Genomic DNA, 21,474 nt, shown 5'->3' with positions numbered 1-21,474 from the left:
CCAAGACCTATGCTTAGAAAAACATAGTTTTTAATGACTAATACTGTCTTATTGTATGCATGTACCACATTTTAAAGGTTCTTTTTGGGGACACTTAGTTTCATATTAAGGAAAAACTAGAAACGACACTAGGTAAACATTCTTTTATGTAAAGATTTGTGTGTTTACCAGTTGTTTCCCTAGGATAAATTCCTAGATTTGGAACTGTTACATCAGAGTATACACTTTTTAAGGAACATGTGATACACAATGTGAAATTGCCATCCAGAGAGATCATTATTAGGGCTTCTGAATTCTGTATCTGCAATTTTATATCAGCTACAACTTAAGTCAGCTATTCTTTTTATCTCATTAAAAATGAGTTCTAGAGTATTGGTACCTATGAAATGATGACTTGTAGTATGATGCATTTACTGTTGAAGTGATAGTTTTTGTTTCTGATACCATACCTTTAAAAATTATATTTTAACTGCTATAATTATGCAACTTTCTAATTGACAGGTATTTATAATAAAGGTGCTTTTTAAGTGAAACTGTTTTAGCATTTCCAAATTGAGCTTTTACTTAGAGACACATCCTTATATTTATTTTCCCATAGTGCTTTATAAGAAATGTACGTTTGTTTCCTTGTAGTTATAGGAGATTTAAAGGTATTCCTTAGCAGAATTCCAGAACCTTCAGCCTACCTTTCAGTTTATGCTTTGATTTTTTTTTTAAAAAGCTAAGTAGTAAGTTATAATTAAGCTTACCTTTTTATTAGTTTTAGACTACATGTGTACAAATGAAGGAGGTTATTTTGTAAATATTTTGCTTAACCTAGTGATTTTTGTTGTTTAAATAACACAGAGGACCTTACGATCTCTTAGCCTCAGTTTTTTCATCTCTAAAGTAAGTATAGTAATACCTGCAATACCTAACTTATAGTTCTGTTGTGAGACTTCACTGTGTCTGGAACACTGCCTCCCATATTGTGGATTCTCAATTTTAAACCTAGGGAATTCCCTGGCATTTCCAATGGTTAGTACTCAGCGCTCTCACTGCTGTAGGCCTGGGTTCAATCCCTGGTTGGGGAACTAAGATCCCGCAAGCCGTGAGGTGCTGCCAAAGGAACAAAAAAAACCCCTAGAAGTCCTGGTCATCCAGCATTGTAGGATGCTGCTGCCCTTATTCTCCTTTTTATTTTCTTGATACATAATTCCTGAAGTTATATTTTAAGTGGCATGTTCACAGTTCCTACACACAACTAGTCATTTGGAAATTTTATATTAATAAAGATTTTATATAGAAATTATGGTCCTAACCAGTAATAATCCACAAGTAGCTTTGTTATTTTAAAAATCAGACAATTTTATGGTGTTGTTTAAAGAGCGAAATTTAAACTGTACGTGTTTCCGACTATAAATGTGAAAGTATTTGGCTGTGAGCTTAATTATATTCTTTTATCACAGACTTCAGTAATAGAGGCCACTGGTAGGACTGACAAAGAATTTATTGATTTATAGAATTTTTCTTTTAACCAATTATACCAAGTGTTTTCTAATTTTTAGAACTCTGATCGTATGCTTATTATTGATGTGTTTACCTGCTTCTTTCTACTTTCATTTTTAGGTGTTTTCTTCCGTTACCACATTTTCTTTCTTTATATCTTCATAAGCATTTATATAATTTAATAACCTGACGTAAAAGTCTATGAAGGTTTTTCATAAAAGTTGCCCAGCTACTTTCTCTCTCTCTCTCTCTCAATCTGTCCACTTTCAGATTCCTATGATTCTGATTTCCCATGCATCTTAACCTTCACCTTTCCAATTCTTATTTTCTCCCCTGTGTGTGTAAGATATATTGGAGTCAATGTGTCATAAGTCTTTACTCCTCAGTCTAGCAGCCTGCATTTGAGATACCAAAAAGTTCAGTTTTCCTTAAGTCATTTTCCTGTGCCATCATGGCAACTAGGAATCTCTCTCTTGAGCCTTAACTCTTGGCCCACTCATTTCCACTTTAGGGGAAAGGATGATTATTAGGGAGTCCAACAAATTTTCAGAGATCTTAGTTTAGGAAGCAGTAAGTTTTCCAGTTTTGCGATAACATAATCATAACATTACAGCATGTATATATTATATCAATAACTAGTCTAATGTGTTATTTATCAAAGACTTTGAACAATGGAAATGGATAGAATCCATACATTTAACCAGAAAATTCAGTGCTTTTTCACCTTTTGGAAGATGAGAACCAGTGTATTTGGTTCTTTATTTCAAAATCTTTTCTTTGTCATCCTAGATGTTCATCTGAACTCCAACTCCATATTATGGACTTCTGCTAAGCTTTATTCACCTTGCCTCTCCAGACCAGCTTCTGTCAGCTCCTTGCTTTTGTTGGTTGCACAACCCATCAGTCAGTCCCTGGGATTCAGAATCTTGGTGTCATCTTTGTGTGTTTTCCTCTTCTTTCACATATTTTATCCTCTAAGCCACCAAGCATGTAAAATCTTACTTTCATGACTTTCTTTTTTTTTCCTTTCTAGTATCCTAGTTCAGGCTCTTCCTCAAATCCAGCACTTCCCAAATTATTCAGAGGAATTCTGTTTGGGGAAATACTAATAACAGGTTCTATAACCACATAAGTTTATCAAGCCTATCACTTCCCTCCAACGGAGCTATAAGCCTTCTTGAAAGCAGTGTCCAAGTCTTATTCTTACTTCATATCTCCATGACACCTGGCACGTATTGCGTAAATACTATGTTGGTTGACTTACATTAAAAGGAAGATAAGTGAGATTTTTTCCCCCAGGTTTTGTAAATTTTGTAAATAGGCACATGAAAACCTACCTTTATTAGCAGCATTTATTGGATTTACATTCATAGCATTTATCTTAGCCTTTTATAATTATGTAATATAACCTTTGTTTGATTTTATCTGTAAGGTACATCTTATTCAGGTTACGAAGCAGCCGTCTATTCAGCTGCGTCCTCCTACTACCAACAACAGCAGCAGCAACAGAAGCAGGCAGCGGCGGCGGCGGCAGCAGCTGCTGCAACAGCTGCTTGGACAGGGACCACCTTCACTAAAAAAGCACCATTCCAAAATAAACAACTGAAACCAAAACAGCCTCCCAAACCACCCCAGATTCACTATTGTGATGTTTGTAAGATCAGCTGTGCTGGACCACAGGTACTTATGTTGTATGCTTTACCATGAGTCTTCAGTGGTTGGGTTTTTTGTTTTTTGGTTTTTTTCCCATTGCTAAACTTAAAATAAGTGATTTAGGGAAGAGTCTATTTATAAAATCTAGTGAGTTCAGCTCCCTTCCCAACTTTATTTGTTAATACTTTATTTAAGAGTATCTAGTTTTTGTATAAAACTTTGATAAGCAGTTTGGTGGACAAAAGGCATAGTATTTGAAAAGATCAGATTTTGACTCTTTAGTAGTTTCTTCCAGTTATATCCACTCCCACCCTTGCCCAACCTGTGTACCTTCTTTTTAATTTACTAGATTAGTTCTGTCTACTTTTCAAAACAGAATTTGTAGGGTATTTTCAGTTTCCAGCATTTGCTGAGTTACACCAAATTAGGGAATATTTTAATATATGTGACTAGTAACATAAAACCTTCTTTTTTCCTATTTTCAGTATGATAGGAAACAGGTTCATTGTGATTACTTGGTTGGGGGAGAGGAGACAGGTGGGGAATGTTTGCAGCAACCCAAGATTAAACCTGAACGGGAACAAGAATGTTGGTTTTAGGATTTGAGGAGTGTATCTTAGTAGTGACTGTTTTAAAGGTAATGATGCTATGAGTGGCAAATGCAAACCATAAGAGACTTGTTGAATATGTGGTGCCATATAAAAGGATAGACCATGGCTGTAGGGTGATAGGTTAATTGCAGCATTTAAAATGAGTATATATATAAGGCTGACCATTGATCTGGGGGAGCTGGATGGTTACACAAGAACAGGCCAAGGGTACTTCTGCAAGTCAGAGGCAGTGCCATAAGGGATTAACGAGCCTTAGAGAAAAATACCATTGAGGTGGTGAGGTAGGGTGAGTTAGAGTCTAGTGTAGACATAAGGAGGGAGAATAAGTTGGTTCACATATAAGGGACCATGGTTCCAGTCCTCTTTGCAACTAACTTGTGGCCCTGGGCAACTTGGAGACCTTAACTTCTTTGGGCTTTTGTTTCCTCAGTTCTGTAATAAGGACTTGTCCTAAATAATTGAGGTTCAGACTGCTTCACGGAGCCACTTTAGACTGCTGCAGATAGTGAGAGGAGAATCAGATGGCTAGGTCTTATGCCTTCCTCTTTTGTTTCAAAAACAGTAACTTTCCTTGTGCACAAGATTTCATTTTGAGGAGGGATTCTCTTGTTTAAAATTTAGAAAATTGTTGTTTTAGTTAATCTCCAAAGTCTCATCGAGCTCTGAGATTCTATGCTGTATATATAATTTTATGCTAATCATATGTCTGTATTAAAGCAATTTTTAAAATAATATAGGGAAGAGTAACTATCTAGCCCCACTCAAGAAGAAACAAACTACCCTGCAGTCCTTATTGACCTCCTCTCATTTTAATAAAGCTACCTTCTTCAGTCATCTGCATTGAAGACAATTTTTTTTCAATGGTTTTTTGTTTTGTTTTGTTTTTTATTTTTGGCTGCATTGGGTCTTTGTTGCTGCGTGCCTGCTTTTCTCTGGTTGTAGCGAGCAGGGGATACGCTTGGTTGCAGTGCGTGGGCTTCTCTTGTCGTGGAGCACAGGCTCTAGGCACACGGGCTCAGTAGTTGTGGCTTGTGGGCTCTAGAGCGCAGGCTCAGTTGTTGTGGCACACGGGCTTAGTTGCTCTGCAGCATGTGGGACCTTCCCGGACCAGGGCTTGAACCCATGTCCCCTGCATTAGCGTGTGGATTCTTAATCACTGCACCACCAGGGAAGCCCTGAAGACAATTTTTAATATATAATTTCACTATTTTGATGGCTAGTATTACAATAATACTATTTTTCCTTCGAAAGAGATAAAATTTTGGCTGTTAAATATTTTAAATAGGCTTTTGTTTAGGGTGGCATGGATTCTAACACAGATCCTATGTGAAAATGCATTCTGTGTTTGAAAAATAAAAGAAAGTGTTAGGTAAATGTATTCTTAGAAAACAAGGTACAGAGAACCACTGATATATATGTAGGGAAACCACATGCTGTTGTTGAGTTGCGTTTAAAAAATGTGTAGTGCTGCTTTTTAATGAGTATTAGAGATTTGAGAATTGAATACTTTCAAATGATGTAGATAGAGAATTAGTGAAGCAAAATTTATTCTTTTTGTTTGAAACAGACTTACAAAGAACATTTAGAAGGGCAGAAACATAAAAAAAAAGAAGCTGCATTGAAAGCCTCACAGAATACCAGCAGCAGCAACAACTCCACTCGTGGGACTCAAAATCAGCTACGTTGTGAGCTCTGCGATGTGTCTTGTACAGGAGCAGATGCGTATGCTGCCCACATTCGTGGTGCTAAGCATCAGAAAGTAGGTGTTTTTTTCCCACACACCCTTATGTCTTACTCTGTTTTCTTTTCCTTTTTCAGTGGGGGGTTTAAAGTAAAGGTGGCTTCAAAATTTGAAAACTTTGAGTGCATTATACACCTTGCTTACATGTATATAAAGGTGACATCAAATACTCTTTGCTTAAGGAAGGAAAGACTGGAGACCTTTCTTCTCTAAATTTAACTAGATCGTTTTTTTCCACCAACTGGAAATTGAGTCATGTGATTGTTTTCTGCCTTTTGTCATGCTTACAACTAGGTTGGTAAGCATGTGGCCAAGTCATTTCCTTACCTGGTGGTAGATGGAATATGTATCCATATCTGCTTCACGGAGATTATTTTGAAAGTAATAAGTTTTTATCTAAAAATGTATAACAAAAAATACAGCAAAGAAAAATATAGTTAAGATTTTCATTTTATAGTATCTTCCAGACAAACTTTTAAAAAAAATTTTACATTCCCTGAGTTTCCTGACAAATAAACGTGCTTTTATTTTGTAGGTGGTTAAATTACACACAAAACTTGGCAAACCCATTCCTTCAACAGAACCAAACGTTGTTAGCCAAGCTACTTCTTCAACAGCCGTGTCTGCTTCAAAGCCAACTGCCTCTCCTTCAAGCATTGCAGCAAGCAATTGTACTGTGAATACTTCATCAATTGCAACTTCTTCAGTGAAAGGTCTTACAACTACAGGAAACTCGTCTCTTAATAGCACAGCCAACACTAAAGTATCAGCAGTGCCTGCAAATATGGCTGCCAAGAAAACATCTACACCCAAAATAAACTTTGTTGGCAAGTACTGAAGATTCTCTGTGTTCCTTCTAACTGTTAAAGTGATGTTTCTCTTCCATTTCAGGACTGACCCTTCTACTTTTGCTGTTGTATCAGTCTTCTCCTTTCCTGGGACCTTATTCAATCATATATCTGTATTTTTTTCTTGAAATTTTTTCAGTTCCCTTTTCTTCAGCCAGCAGGTATACCTGTGTCTTTCATAATCTTAAAAAAATATATGTATATATTTTCCCATTTCTCAGGCTGCTAACCTAATTCTTATTTTCTCTACTTACTATCCAGTCCTCAGTCTCTTACAGTGTTTCGACTCTGTGCTTTTCTGAAACTGCTTTCAGGAGTCACCAAAGACCTGCTTGCCTGATTGATTGAGTGGCCGGTTTTCTGTTTCATGCTGTTGACCTCTCTAACATTTGACACAGTTGACTGCTATACCTTAAAGCTTAAGATATGTCTCTGTCTCTATTCCATGTCCACTCACCTCTTCCTCGGGTATCTTTATTGGTTCTCCTGCCTTCATGTTCATTAACTGGTGGTGTTCCTAAGATTCTGATTTTGGCCCTCATCTCACTTACCTAGTATTCATGAGTGGTCTCATCTATTCCACTGTGTATGCAGTGAGTTTAAAATCAGTTGGGCCCATTCAAAACCCCCACCTGAGTTCTAGAGCCATATTTTGAGTATTTACTGGTCACTATCTGTATGGTTCTGTTGATGCCTACTAGTGTCTCATTCTAACTTTTTGTCTCATTACAAGAGTACCATGAAATAATCTCATAAAACTGCTGCTTTTTCACGTGGAGAACTTCACTGACATCATTTCTTCTTATTGCCTCTTCCAGTCGTTTATCTAGTCCTTTTGTTTCTGTCACTACAGTATTTCTCCAAAAAGTGTCGTTTCCTCTTCAGAGCCACTGCCTTGGTTTTTTTTTTTTTTGTGGTACGCGGGCCTCTCACTGTTGTGGCCTCTCCTGTCGCGGAGCACAGGCTCAGCGGCCATGGCTCACGGGCCCAGCCGCTCTGCGGCATGTGGGATCTTCCCGGACCGGGGCACAAACCCGTGTTCCCTGCATCGGCAGGTGGACTCTCAACCACTGTGCCACCAGGGAAGCCCCATAGTCTTTTTAACGCCATGTTTTTGTGCTTTTCTTGTACATGCTACTCCTTCTGTTTAGACATTATTCTCTTTTTTTCTGCCTGACAGTTCATACTCATTGCTCTTCTTTCAAAGCCCAGCTCAAGTGTTACACCCTTGGTAAAGCCATTCTTAACTGGGTCAGTTTAAAGGGTTGTGGCTCCTTTCCTTTACATTCCCACAATACTGTTAATACTTATAACAGCACTTGCCACATTGTACTCTAATGACTTATATATTCCCTTAAATTGTTGGCACCTCAAAGGCAGCCACATTGTCTTATTCTTATTATATTACTAGAACTTAGGACAGTGACCCGTTCCATCCCATAAGAGCCATGGTGGGGACAGAGAGCACCACTGGATATTGGGACGTAGAGAACGGGAAAGAAAATTCAGACATGTATTTAATTAATAAGATAAAAAAGCCAAGTGGTTTACGTGGCTCTTCAAACTTCTGACCTGCTCTGTGTCAGGCAGGAGTTTGACAATTGGTAGAAAAGATCAGAACTTTATCTGAAGTTCTTGTTGTATCAAGCCATACGTTATACAAAAAGAAAATTTAAATCACTATAATTCTTTTATGCTCTTCTAGGTGGTAATAAGCTGCAATCAACAGGAAATAAAACAGAAGACTTAAAAGGAACCGAATGTGCTAAAAGCACTCCTGTCACTGCTGTACAGATCCCGGAAGTAAAGCCAGACACAGTGTCAGAACCAGTCACACCTGCGTCCCTTGCTGCTTTGCAGAGTGATGTGCAGCCGGTGGGCCATGATTATGTGGAGGAGGTATTGATTTGAGAATACTACTGCTGTGAGATCAGATAAAGGGAAGACATGTGTCTTTGTTACAAGCATGCTTTACATGTATAATTAAATTATATTCAATTATATTTTAGGTTTAGATTACTTAAAAAGGAATATCAAAGGCATCTTCGTTGAAGGTTTTTTTTTAAGCTTGCCTAAGTGACATCACAATTTTTTTGTTAACTTCTCTCTTTCCCTGCTGACAGCCACCACTGTGGTGTGAAGTAACTTTCCATCTATTTGGCAGGCATTCTTTTAATATAACCCTTCTACTGTTCTTCTGAACAGAAAAAGTAATAAAAATTGTGAGCAGCAGAATTGACAAAGACAGCAAATATTTCCTTCCGAACAGTCAGTTTCATGTGTAAAATTAAGGTTGCTGATTTAACAGATACTGTTTATTTGAGTTCCCAAGTTGATTAGAAAACTATTCGTGTTTTACAGACTAACTCAATAAATGGAGGATGAGGGAACGTCAAAGGGGCTTGATAAATATTTGCTGTTAGCAGAAAGACTAACATACAGTGGTGTAGCCCTACTCTTTACTTTTGCTGTATTGTAGAACAATTGTAGAGAACAAGTTCTCTGAGCTTCAGTGTCTACATCTATAAAATTTGGTTATCTCCTAGCAAAGTTACGAAGCTTAGATGAAATAAAGTACCTAGCACAGTGCCTAGCCTACAGATTTTTAGCAAGTATTTATTTGTTCCTTCATCCTTTTCCGCATCAAGAAAAATTACATATTGAGTTCTTTGTTTACAGGGTGGAAAACTGGGCTATGGAGTTTGAAAGTAGTTCATATACAATTTTAATTTAAAGTTATAGCTCTTGGGAATTCCCTGGCGGTCCAGTGATGGAGGCTTCATGCTTCCACTGCTGGAGGCATGGGTTTGATCCCTGGTTGGGGAACTAAGATTCCACAATGCCGTGCATAGCGCAGCCAAAAAAAAGGACATTTAAAGGTTAATAAACTTCTTTAAAAATAAATTAACTAATTAAAGTTATAGCTCTTAAAAGAGTAAGACTTGGTTGTCTAAAAAAAAAAATGTACAGCCAGAACACCTTAATTGCCAGTGATGTTGGGTAAAATCATCTTAAACTTCAGAGAATTGAGTTCAGAACCAATTTTTAAAACTTGCACCGTTTGAACTTAGAATTCACTGTAGACTTTTTAATAACATTCTAGCCTACTTGTCTTCCTAACTGGTTGTGCAGTTAGAAAAAAATTGATACTGGTTTTCTGTAAAGTTACATGTATAAAGTCTTGGGCTTTATAGAAATAAATGTGAATAATGCCTTTCATCATCTTTATCTCCATTTCCAAGAACAGTACCTGGCCAGTAGCAAGTACTGAGTAAATATTTATTATAGAATTTAAGGTATCTAATTGCATTTAAATCTAAATGTTTATATATAGACACAAGTATTAAAAGTTAATTACAAGAGCCAAATACATGCTAACACGTCTTGCATGCTACAGTTAAAAATTCTAACCTTTAGTTCATTTCTGTAGATTATCCTTTTTAAAAAGTATAGACATTGCCCTGTTTTTTTCTCACTTCAAATTCTAAAGGTTATTTACAACCCATGAGGGTTTATAATTGAAATCTTCAACTGTAACATTCCTGTTGTGGTTCTTGAATTTTTTTTTTCCACATCAAGGTACGAAATGATGAAGGAAAAGTAATTCGATTCCATTGCAAATTGTGCGAGTGCAGCTTTAATGATCCCAATGCTAAGGAGATGCACTTAAAAGGGCGAAGACACAGACTTCAATATAAAGTGAGTAAAATTTCAGCTATTTTCTCTTTTTATATGTCTTGGAACATTCTAGATTCAAAAACAAGACCTCTAAATATAACTCCCTAAGTCCATGAACTCCCACTCTAGAATTGGCATGTAATGTCTCACATAGAGTCAGATGTTTAGTCTTTATTGACTAGTTTGTTATACTTAGGAAAAAATGATATCATATTTCATTACTTGTAGTGGCAAAATAAAGCTATAACATTATTTGGATCAAGTAATCATGTAAAGATAATTGCATCACAGGAAGTGTTTGAAAGAAGTGTCAGGTCTCCATTCTTTTCCTTTATCTTGGCAGAATCCCCACTAAAATGAATTATGAGATGAGGAATTCTTCATTGAAAACACTTCAAGTGATAAGTTAAATCTAAATAGTGTATTCAAAGTTTTTAATTAGGTTGGACTAATGCACTAGATTCATGTTTTCTAAACACAGAAGTGAAAGTTAAAATAATAGTCTGTTAAAGGGCAATACATTTATATGAAAAGAAACTTTTTAACCCCACACTCAGGTATCTAGAATCATTTACTTACAAACAAAGGAAAATTAATATCTATCAGTCTTCTAAGGATTTCTTTTACTGGTTAGCACTAAGTTATGTACGTTTTACATACTAAATGTATAACTTTAAACTTTAACAACTAAGAATTTTGGGAGTGGGAAGGAAAGAAGAATGTTTATGAATGTATTCTGAATTTTTCCTCTGATTCAACTTATTTTACTGCATTTACTCTTAAAATAAGAAATTTGCAAATAAAAGCCCCTATGATGAAAGAGTATGTGGGATTGTATGATTTAAAGATACGTGTAGGTTGTTGGAGGGGTTGCTGGTTTTTCAAATATCTTGTCTGTATTAACAGAAAAAAGTAAATCCAGATCTGCAAGTAGAAGTAAAACCCAGTATTCGAGCAAGAAAGATTCAAGAAGAGAAAATGAGGAAGCAAATGCAGAAAGAGGAGTATTGGCGAAGAAGAGAAGAAGAGGAACGCTGGAGAATGGAAATGAGGTTAGTATCTTTAACTTTAATAGCACGATAAGTGGTTTAGCCTTTCTAAAAAACGTAGCTATTCTGAGTATGTGACATCCATTCAGAGCAATCCAGATTTATTTAATATACTTTTTTTTAGATTTATTTATTTATTTATTTATTTATGGCTTTGTCAGGTCTTAGTTGTGGCACGCGGGATCTTCGTTGTGGCGCACAGGCTTCTCTCTAGTTGTGGCATGTGGGTTTTCTCTTCTCTAGTTGTGACACACAGGCTCCAGGGCACACAGGCTCTGTAGTTGTGGCACGCGGTTTCCAGAGCATGTGGGCTCTGTAGTTTGCGGTACGCAGGCTCTCTAGTTGAGGCATGCGAGCTCAGTAGTTGAGGCGCGTGAGCTCAGTAGTTGTGGTGTGCAGGCTTAATTGCCCCGCAGCATGTGGGATCTTAGTTCCCTGACCAAGGATCGAACCTGCGTACCCTGCATTGTAAGGCAGATTCTTTACTACTGGACCACCAGGGATGTCCCTATTTAATATACTTTTAGTTTTCACTTCTCAGGAAGATCTTAGGTCTAGGAGAGAAATGCATTAAAACTAAGTTATTGGCTATTCTAATATTTGACTGTGTCCTTGGTATTAGGAATTAAGTTGGAAATGGTATCTTATATATATTTAAATACATAAATAGTTTAATACTATAAATAAGTGCCTCAGTTTAAAACAAGCAAAATAGAACATTTGGTTACATGATAAAAATATCCAGAATATCAGATTTAGTAGCTTCTAGACATTAATAATGTGTGGGTTTTGGGGTGTTTTTGTATCTCAGGAAACGTCTACTATAAAAACTTTAGAGGCTCCAGGGAAGGAGAAATGAGAAACATGTTCAAGAGATATGTAAATGTTTAGTTTTACTGATGTAATTGGCATATCTTTAAATGGTAACAATTAACTGGTTTTTATTATATTTGCAGAGTTGTGCAGTCATTACCACAATCAATTTTAGAACATTTTCATGACCTGCAAGAGAAACCACAAACCCATTAGCAGTCAGTCCTTATTCCCCCCCACAACTCCTCCCTCTACCCCCTAGGCAACCACTAATAAACTTTGTCTCAATAGATTCACCTATTCTGGAGATTTCATATAAATGGAATCACAAGATATGTTGTCTGTTGTGTCTGGCTACTTTCACTTAGCATAATGTTTTCAAGGTTCATGCATGTTATAGCATATATCAGCACTTCTTTTTTATAGGTGAATAATATTCCATTATGTGTATGTATCATATTTTGTTTATTCATCAGTTGATGGACATTTGTGTCATCTCCACTTTTGGGCTATCATGAATACTGCTGCTATGAGGATTTGTGTACAAGTTTTAAAATATAATTAAGATAAATATAAACAAGTATAATGTATGTGTATTTTATAACCTACTTTTTTCATTTACATACCAACTCTTTTTAAAAGTAAGCTAGAATTATTTTATCTTATTTTCCATAGCTACATAGTATTCTCTTGTACAGATGTAAAATTTTCCTTATAACCAATTACATATTGTTAGATACTTAGGTTTTTTACAGTATTTCCCTATTATAATTATTACATTGACCATCCTTGAGGCTATATTATTGCATAAATCATGATTAGTTGCTAATAATAAAATCTCAGAAACGAAAATGTTTGACTGGCAGATACCCATACATTTTGCCTGTACTGGATAGTTTAACTGGTTCTCAAACTTTTTGGTCTCAGGACCTTTTTTTTTTTGCGGTATGCGGGTGTCTCACTGTTGTGGCCTCTTCCGTTGCGGAGCACAGGCTCCGGACGCGCAGGCCCAGCGGCCATGGCTCACGGGCCCAGCCGCTCCGCGGCATGTGGGATCTTCCCGGACCGGGGCACGAACCCGTGTCCCCTGCATCGGCAGGCGGACTCTCAACCACTGCGCCACCAGGGAAGCCCTCAGGACCTTTTATACTCAATAATTACAAAACTCCAAAGAGCTTTTGTGTATATGGGTTATAGCTGTCAACATTTACTGTATTAGAAATGAAAACTGAGAAGTTTAAATATTTATGAATTAATTTTTAAATGACTTTATGTTTGTTAAAATGTAGTTAAATATTGATATAGTATTAGATCAACCATATTTATTAATATAATGTGGATAAATATAATACGCTAACTATAAAATAACTATATTTCTCCCCCAGAATAATGAGAATGACATTGTTTTATATTTTTTCAAATCTCTTTAATGTCTAGCTTAAGGTAGCCTGATTTTTCTATCTACTTCTCTGCTCAACAGGTTGTGATAACACATTTTGCCTCTGGATAACTCCAGTGTACACTCCTAAGAGAATGAGAATGGAGAAGGCAAATGTCTTGTTATTATTATGAAAGTAATTTTGATGTCATGGATCCCCCTGAAGGTGTCTCAGGAACCACCTAGGGTCCCTGGACCACACTTTGAGAACTGCTTCTATAACTTATTAAAATCTCTGCCAATGAGAGAGTGAAACATGAAAGACAGTTTTGTTTCAACTTTAATTATTTGTATCGCAGGCAAATTAAATTTTTATTTCATGCTTAACCACTTATATTTCTTCTGTGGTGAATTTGTTTAACTTACCTGTTGTTGATTTGTACAGATACTTCTTATATTATAGCTATTAATGCATTATTAACATGTTACCTTTAAATCTTTGTTGTTATGTATGTATCGATTTTTATTTAGGTATCTAAATCTATTTTTCTTATTCTTTATGAAGTTTCTGCCTTTGTAATGCCCTGGAAATTTTTCTCTATACCTAGATTACACAGTTACTTCCTCTTTTATTGTTATATCAAATATTTATTAAGCACTTACAGTTTGCCAGGAAGAAGCACGTAGTGTGTTAGACACCAAGTATGAATTGGTAAACAATGGATAAAGGTCCCTGCCCTTATTTAACTTAAACATCTTTAGTAATAACCAAGTATTCAGTACTGGAATGAACATGGTTTTCCAGAGCCTTCAAGCTCAAGACCTAAATAACATAGAAGTATGGTTCTTCCTGTCCTTAGTGGGATGACCTAAAAAGCACTGCTTATTCCCGACTGAAGAAATTGGTGGTTTCTACAGTGCTACTTGAGAAACATACTTCTTTCTTATGTTTTGTGTTAAACAGATTTGTCTGGTTAAAAACTTAATTGTTACAAAAATTTGCTATAAAGACAGGACTACCTTGGGAGTTATTGGTATCCTAGTTTGAAGCTGAAAGCGAAGATAGAAGTGAGAAGGAGAGAGTCACATGGTAAAAAAGAAATTAGATTCTGAAAATGTTGACTATTAAAGCAGAGGCTTCACACAGGCTACACACTAGCTGCCCACAGTCCAAGTTCAGTCCGTGGGTGTTTCATTTGGTACACATGGTATTTTTTGGATACCAACATGAACCAACACTTAAAGACCATGAGATTTCACAAAAATGCTGATGACCTTGGGATTACCATCTGTATTCCCTTATGGCAATAATTAATAGCTGTGCTGTGGCTCAGAGCATGTGCTTTCTTCTTTACCATAGTTCCTGCCACCCTTAACATGTCCCCAAAAGTGAAACACGATGTGAGTTGCCATTTATCTCAGTTGTTTTTCCTCATTGTAGAGAAGTGTCTTTGTCTCTCTGCCTGTATCGGTTGAGGAAATTAAAGGTAGTCTTCAGAAGTTCTCTCTTAGAAAAAAATAGGAGAGAGCACATTTCTTTGGAGACATGAAGAAAATTTCTGAATGTATGCTTTGAGTCTTTCACTCACACACATTGTTGGTCTGGCCACATTAGGTAGGCATTTAAGTTTACAGTCTCCTATAAAGAGGGAGAGGTTAGAAGGAACTCTGAGGTATCTGGTGCTTGTTCTTTCAACCCTGTCTTCAGGCTGTGAAATTTTGTTTTGCTTTTATCTTTGTTTACTTATTTTTTCTTTTCACTGGGATTCACTTCCATTTACTGCTAGTTAAAGTAAATAAAGGTAATCAGATACAGTAGGAGAAAAGAGATGTAAGCTAGACTGATTTGGGCTATTTTTTAAATTGCTTTTTATATCATTATTGATTTAAATTCTTGGGTTGTACTTTTCTTATAGACTTACAGTATCATTCTCTATGTTTCAGACGTTATGAAGAGGACATGTACTGGAGAAGAATGGAGGAAGAACAGCATCATTGGGATGATCGCCGCCGAATGCCTGACGGAGGCTATCCTCATGGTCCCCCAGGCCCACTAGGCCTCCTGGGAGTCCGACCAGGCATGCCTCCTCAGCCACAGGGGCCTGCAGTGAGTGTCCACTTTGTTTACATAGGGGGTGAAAGTGTAAGACTGGCTCAGCATTGGAAGATAACAGTTTGGGGAGCTAATTTTTAGACTTAATAATATCCAAGTCTCAATATAAGTTTTTCATCTGATTTAGAATTTTCCCTCCTTTTATTACAGGTTCTCAACTCGTGTCCTTATTTATGAGGACTTCATAGAATTTCCATGCATCTTTCTTACTTTCACTATGAGTTAAGGGAGCAGAGCTTCTTTTGCCAATGCTTCTTTCACATAAGAGATTTTCTTGCCTTTGTTCTTTAGATTGTCAAGAACAACTAATTTTGAAGGCAGTTGCTTTGCTTTCAGAATTATTCTTATCTTCCCATTACCAGTGGTTTAGAGTCTTTTTTCCCTTTTCAAATAATGAAAAAAAAACCCTACCACTACTTCTAAATTAAGTGCAGGACAAGGGGTAAGTAAATGGTCCAAGATGAGCACACAGTGGATGTATTAGGAGAACTGTAGGCAAGAGCTGCATCTTGAGAGTTTGTGTTCTGTGGAAGCTAGATAAAAGAAGACATACTGGGCTTCCCTGGTGGCGCAGTGGTTGAGAGTCCGCCTGCCGATGCAGGGGACACGGGTTCGTGCCCCGGTACGGGAAGATCCCACATGCCGCGGAGCGGCTGGGCCCATGAGCCATGGCCGCTGAGCCTGCATGTCCGGAGCCTGTGCTCCGCAACGGGAGAGGCCACAACAGTGAGAGGCCCACGTACCGCAAAAAAATAAAAGAAGACATACCTGGGTTATGAGGAATATTTCATATAAGTTCAGACTGCAGAAAACAAGATGTTTTTATTCTTCGTTCTGTGTTCTAGAGGGCACTTAAAAGGAAACAGCAACAAATTCCTGCTCTTAAACTATTCTTTCTCATTTGTCTTTCCATAGAATAAGTATTTGTGAAACTTGTTTTATTAAAAGCAAAACATTTCAGAATCACTGGTTGTTAAAGTTGAGTAGAAAGTATTTTTATAACCTTAGATGGTGTGTATTATAATTTTACTTGTTTTGAGGCAAAGAATGCATATATACATAGATGCATACTCATTTTTGATAGTGTAACTTTCCATAGTTTACATGTTGGTTTTTACTGAGATGGAAAAAAAGGGAGAAGATAGCTTTAAATGGACATTTTGCATAATTGACTTTTTTTATTGAAAAGGTGTGACAAACATGTATATTTGAAAAATAATAATTTACTTTTGCTTGGGAAGCATTGTTTTTTTAATGAAGTTATCTTTTTTGTCTTCTCCAGCCCTTACGTCGTCCTGACTCATCTGATGATCGTTATGTAATGACAAAACATGCAACCATTTATCCAACTGAAGAGGAGTTACAGGCAGTTCAGAAAATTGTTTCTATCACTGAACGTGCTTTAAAACTTGTTTCAGACAGCTTGTCTGAGCATGAGAAGAGCAAGAGCAAAGAGGGAGATGATAAGAAAGAGGGAGGTAAAGACAGGTGTGTTTTCAGAGTTTTTTACTTTTGTTTAATTTTGGTTTCCCTTATGTGGACTTCTTATACTTGAAATAAAAGTTACAAAGACTGAAAACTCTCTGTTGTCAGTCTACGTGTGTTATGCTTGTGTTAGATATTTAATGTATTCAGCTGTTTTTTGCTGAAATGAAAAATAACAGAATTTCATACAGTCTCCAACCTTGTAATTTTACTCATTTTATTTAAATTTATATAAAACTATTTCAAGTCTGTTTTCAAAGCAGCCTTCATAGTTTTCAATTGCATTTAGCTGCTATTCAGTCTTTATTTATCTGTTGCATCTGTTTACTCTTTGTTTTAGCAGCTTATTTTTCCTTAACACATTGACCCATAAGTGAATAAGCTCAAGCTTTAGCAACATCTTTCATATCAAGTTTGCATTATGATCTATAACTTTTCATTTTCCCCTTAACCATTTGGAAATATCTTTGTATATATTGAACATGACTTTTCTAATTTGTAAAGTGAGACGCAGAAAAGTGTTAATGGCCTTTGCGTTGCAGTTGTCCTTGTGAGAACTTAGCTCTTGATTTATTGATTTATCCATATTTCTTATCTAAGTGAAGGATACTTCTAAAAATATTGAATGTTTTTATACTGTAGTTGATTGAGAATTTTAACGGTGTAAAAGTTATTTCATTTACTATTGTGTGTTGAGAGATTATCGTGGTTCTGGTTGAGAAGGGAAATGTCATAATATAACTTGATTTCACTGCAGAGCTTTAAAAGGAGTTTTGCGAGTGGGAGTATTGGCAAAAGGATTACTTCTCCGAGGAGATAGAAATGTCAACCTTGTTTTGCTGTGCTCAGAGAAACCTTCAAAGACATTATTAAGCCGTATTGCAGAAAACCTACCCAAGCAGCTTGCTGTAAGTATTATGGAAATGTTCATTTTTACCCCTTGTCTGGTTCAAAAGTTTTTGGCAGGACTAACTGTGCTTCAGCTTCATCTTAAGCCTGCCTTTAAAGTTTTGGTTTGACTTTCCAAATGGAATTTTTTCCTTGATTGTACAAATTGGTAGAACTGTTTTCTACTTTGTCTTTTTAGGTTTTATAGTGCTCCTCTTTGGCATGAAGCCATCTTGCTAATTTATTTTAAAATATAAATTTGTAGCACATGTCCTCTTCCTGTTCTTTTTTCCAAGAGTTGAATCATTAAGAGATGAGACTTTAGGAGAAAAATGGGGGTTTTTTGTTTTGTTTTGTTTTTTAAACAAAGCCCATGTATATAAAGCAAGCTTAAATTTTTAAAATTCATGAACTTCTTGCCTATTTAGTTGAATATATGTTTTTAATAAAGTATAGTAACTAAAATAGAGACTCTTTCTGATTTGAATTTCCCCAGTTTTATTATGATTACTTTCAGTTTTCTACGTGTTATAGTCGTAGGTCTTAGCTCTCACTGTCTCTCTTCAGCAAATTGTGGCAATGCACAATTAGTAGAATATCCCCTTTTGGTCCTACAAAAAAAACTTTTTTAAGTTTGAATTTTTATATAGTATCTTGTCAGAATCACAGACTAGGATTTAAAATAAAGATTTCTTGAATAATTTAATGTATAAAACTTATTTAGATATTTGAAATCCAAGAATTGACATTTCATTGGTAATATGTATTCCACAGTAATGTCAGAATAAATAGTACCTGACCACAGCAGAGCAACCGATACCAAAAGGGATAGTGAAGCATGCTATTAAACTTGAGCTCTGGGCTTCCCTGGTGGCGCAGTGGTTGAGAGTCCACCTGCTGATGCAGGGGACACAGGTTCGTGCCCCAGTCCGGGAAGATCCCACAGGCCGCGGAGGGGCTGGGCCCATGAGCCATGGCCACTGAGCCTGTGCGTCCGGAGCCTGTGCTCCGCAACGGGAGAGGCCACAACAGTGAGCAGCCCACGTACGGCAAAAAAAAAAAAAAAAAAAAAAAACTTGAGCTCTGACAACTGTGGCACTTACTGTTGTTTGCTTTATATTACCATTGTTCCAGATGTGAAGTTTCTTATTGTAGATAAGTCTTTTTAAGTGTTAGGAGCCAAGAGAATTGTCATTGTGTGTCTACTTGTTACCCTTTGTTGAGGCTGCTAGAGCAAGGAAGGGGAAGAGACTCAGAAGAGGTTTGAGGACTTGGAAAAAATTATATAATTTGCAAGAAACATCTTGATCCTAAATTGTGGTATTTAGTAAATCTACAAAGCAGGGGGGCTTCCCTGGTGGCGTGGTGGTTAAGAATCCACCTACCAGTGCAGGGGACATGGTTCGAGCTGTGGTCTGGGAAGATCCCACATGCTGCAGAGCAACTAAGCCTGTGTGCCACATCTACTCAGCCTGCGCTCTAGAGTCCGCAAGCCACGACTTCTGAGCCCGCATGTTGCTACTACTGAAGCCCACGTGCCTGGAGCCTGTGCTCTGCAGCAAGAGAAGCCACAGCAGTGAGAAGCCCGCACACCACAAGGAAGAATAGCCCCCACTCACCGCAACTAGAGAAAGCCCGCGCACAGCAATGAAGACCCAGCACAGCCCCAAAAAACTACAAAGCAGAAAATACTATATCCTAACTAAATAATTAACAATTACACTAAAAGCAGCATACTCTTTCCAAATCATTCTATGTACTCATTGTACAAGTGGATAAGCAAGAGAAATAGAATTTATTATCGTCATCATCATTGTCATAGTTAACGTTTATATAATTCTTACTATGTACCAGGCACTGTTTTAAGTGCTTTATATAGTTAATTCATTTATTCTTCCAACAATCCTATAGGTTAGATAAAATTACTGTCCCTATTTTATAAAAACAGGTAAAGGGGAGTTAAATAATTTGCCCATCTTCATATCATTAGTAAAGTAGCAGAGCTAGGATTTGAACCTAGATACTATGCTGTAAACACTCCGTGTAACTTCTATGGAGTCTTCATTTGTTCATATATCCTGAGACTTATTTCATGTGTACTGAATTGCAGTGAATCCTGGTTTTTCTTCTGTTGATCAGGACTTTCTGCTCCCTGATAAAATGTAGATCTGTTGAGTTCACAGACAAGGTACACTGGGAATGTTTGAATTATGGCTCCTGTTAGTTTCAGATATCTATTTTAGTCTCATTCATATTCTGCAAGTACTTAACTACCCAAGATGCTATTAGGAAGGTACGGTAATAAATAGGGCAGTGTTTCTTTTATCCAAGAACTCACCATCTAAGAGAGACATACACACATACAAATAACTCATATGATAGAAGTAATGGTAAATATTAGTTCAACAAAATTCTAAAAGGAAAGAGGAGCAAGAGATTTATAATATTTGCATGTATTACAAGGCTTTTTGGGGGGAGTAATATATGATCTAGTCCTTATAAAATGGTTAAGGTAGTGAGAAAATGAAAGAGCCATAGTGAAACTGCTTTGTTTGATAATGTTAAAAGGTCCATCTAATTTCCTGTACTCTTCATTACATAGGTTATAAGTCCTGAGAAGTATGACATAAAATGTGCAATTTCTGAAGCGGCAATAATTTTGAACTCATGTGTGGAACCCAAAATGCAAGTCACTATCACCCTGACGTCTCCAATTATTCGAGAAGAGAACATGAGGGAAGGAGGTTGGAAAGCCATTAAACATTCTACTTTTTTTAACTTTTTTTTCCCATTTGCCTACTCTTTAAGATGGCATTAAGCCCTAGAAGGCAACATGCTGGCATTACATATGAATTTGGTAGATTTGACTTATATAGCAACCAGTTTTGCTTAAGATCATTTCCCAGATCTTTTATTAATGTCTTTTTAGCAATGTACTTTTATATAAAACACTCATGGTATTATTGATTTTCTTGATTTTTTTTTTCTTTTCTTGCTAACCTCAGATTTCTGGAAAAAAAAAAAAGTTCAAAATTATTCTTACCAGCATAGTTGACCCATGAACAAATTAATGTTGCTAGTGAGGGGCCACAAATTTAACTTCTGTTAAGTTCTTGTTCTTGTCTTAAAAAAAGACAAGAGAGTTCCATAAATAAAATTGGTTAAATATTCATAACACAGTTTAAGAGGCATTGTTATATATGTAATCATGGATTTGGCTTGTCCTGAGGTAAATATTTCTGGTTCTCTGAGGTTCCTCTTTGGTTTGAAGCGTTTTCATAAATGCAGAGCATCCTAATGCACGTAGATTTGGGCATCTGACCCCACTATTATACTAGAGATATTGAAAACTAAATGGTGTTGGCATAGCTAGTGAGTTATAGCACAATTCAGGGTTTTTAAACTTACTTTACAATTGTAGAATATGAAATCCTGCTGGTGCCAGCAATGTTGCTTTAGGGACTATTGTGTAACATTTTCAAAGCTTCCAAAGCTTTTAAGCCAAAAAGCATGGTCAGTGTCTGCCGTATGTTGGTTCTGTTGTTTTATGGGTCAGATAAAATTTACTTTGTTTCCTTTCATGTTGTTTTTGTACATCTTAATTTGTTGATATGGAGTTATAGTCTACACTAATATTTCTTTGTGATACAGATAGAGGAGAAAAGAATACTTAAAATTAATTTGTCTAATAGCATAAGTAGGCTCTCAATTACTGTCCCTTTAAATTTG

General features: G+C 36.5%; 1 protein-coding gene across 1 annotated transcript in view; it reads left to right on the top strand.

The window, feature by feature from the left end:
• The window catches only part of ZFR (zinc finger RNA binding protein), a 74,163-nt gene that overhangs the window by 26,728 nt on the left and 25,961 nt on the right, over positions 1–21,474 (top strand). The window contains exons 6-15 of the mRNA XM_065875477.1: positions 2,921–3,168; positions 5,320–5,511; positions 6,029–6,320; positions 8,047–8,240; positions 9,921–10,040; positions 10,926–11,071; positions 15,204–15,366; positions 16,655–16,860; positions 17,615–17,765; positions 20,348–20,489. Coding sequence (XP_065731549.1) covers positions 2,921–3,168; positions 5,320–5,511; positions 6,029–6,320; positions 8,047–8,240; positions 9,921–10,040; positions 10,926–11,071; positions 15,204–15,366; positions 16,655–16,860; positions 17,615–17,765; positions 20,348–20,489 — 1,854 coding nt within the window. The remainder of the gene's footprint in view (positions 1–2,920; positions 3,169–5,319; positions 5,512–6,028; positions 6,321–8,046; positions 8,241–9,920; positions 10,041–10,925; positions 11,072–15,203; positions 15,367–16,654; positions 16,861–17,614; positions 17,766–20,347; positions 20,490–21,474) is intronic.

This window comes from Phocoena phocoena, chromosome 3 (genome assembly GCF_963924675.1).
Source record: "Phocoena phocoena chromosome 3, mPhoPho1.1, whole genome shotgun sequence".
In the NCBI taxonomy this organism is placed as follows: domain Eukaryota; kingdom Metazoa; phylum Chordata; class Mammalia; order Artiodactyla; family Phocoenidae; genus Phocoena; species Phocoena phocoena.
Note: the sequence above shows the minus strand (reverse complement) of the source record. Positions and strands in the feature narration are given on the sequence as shown.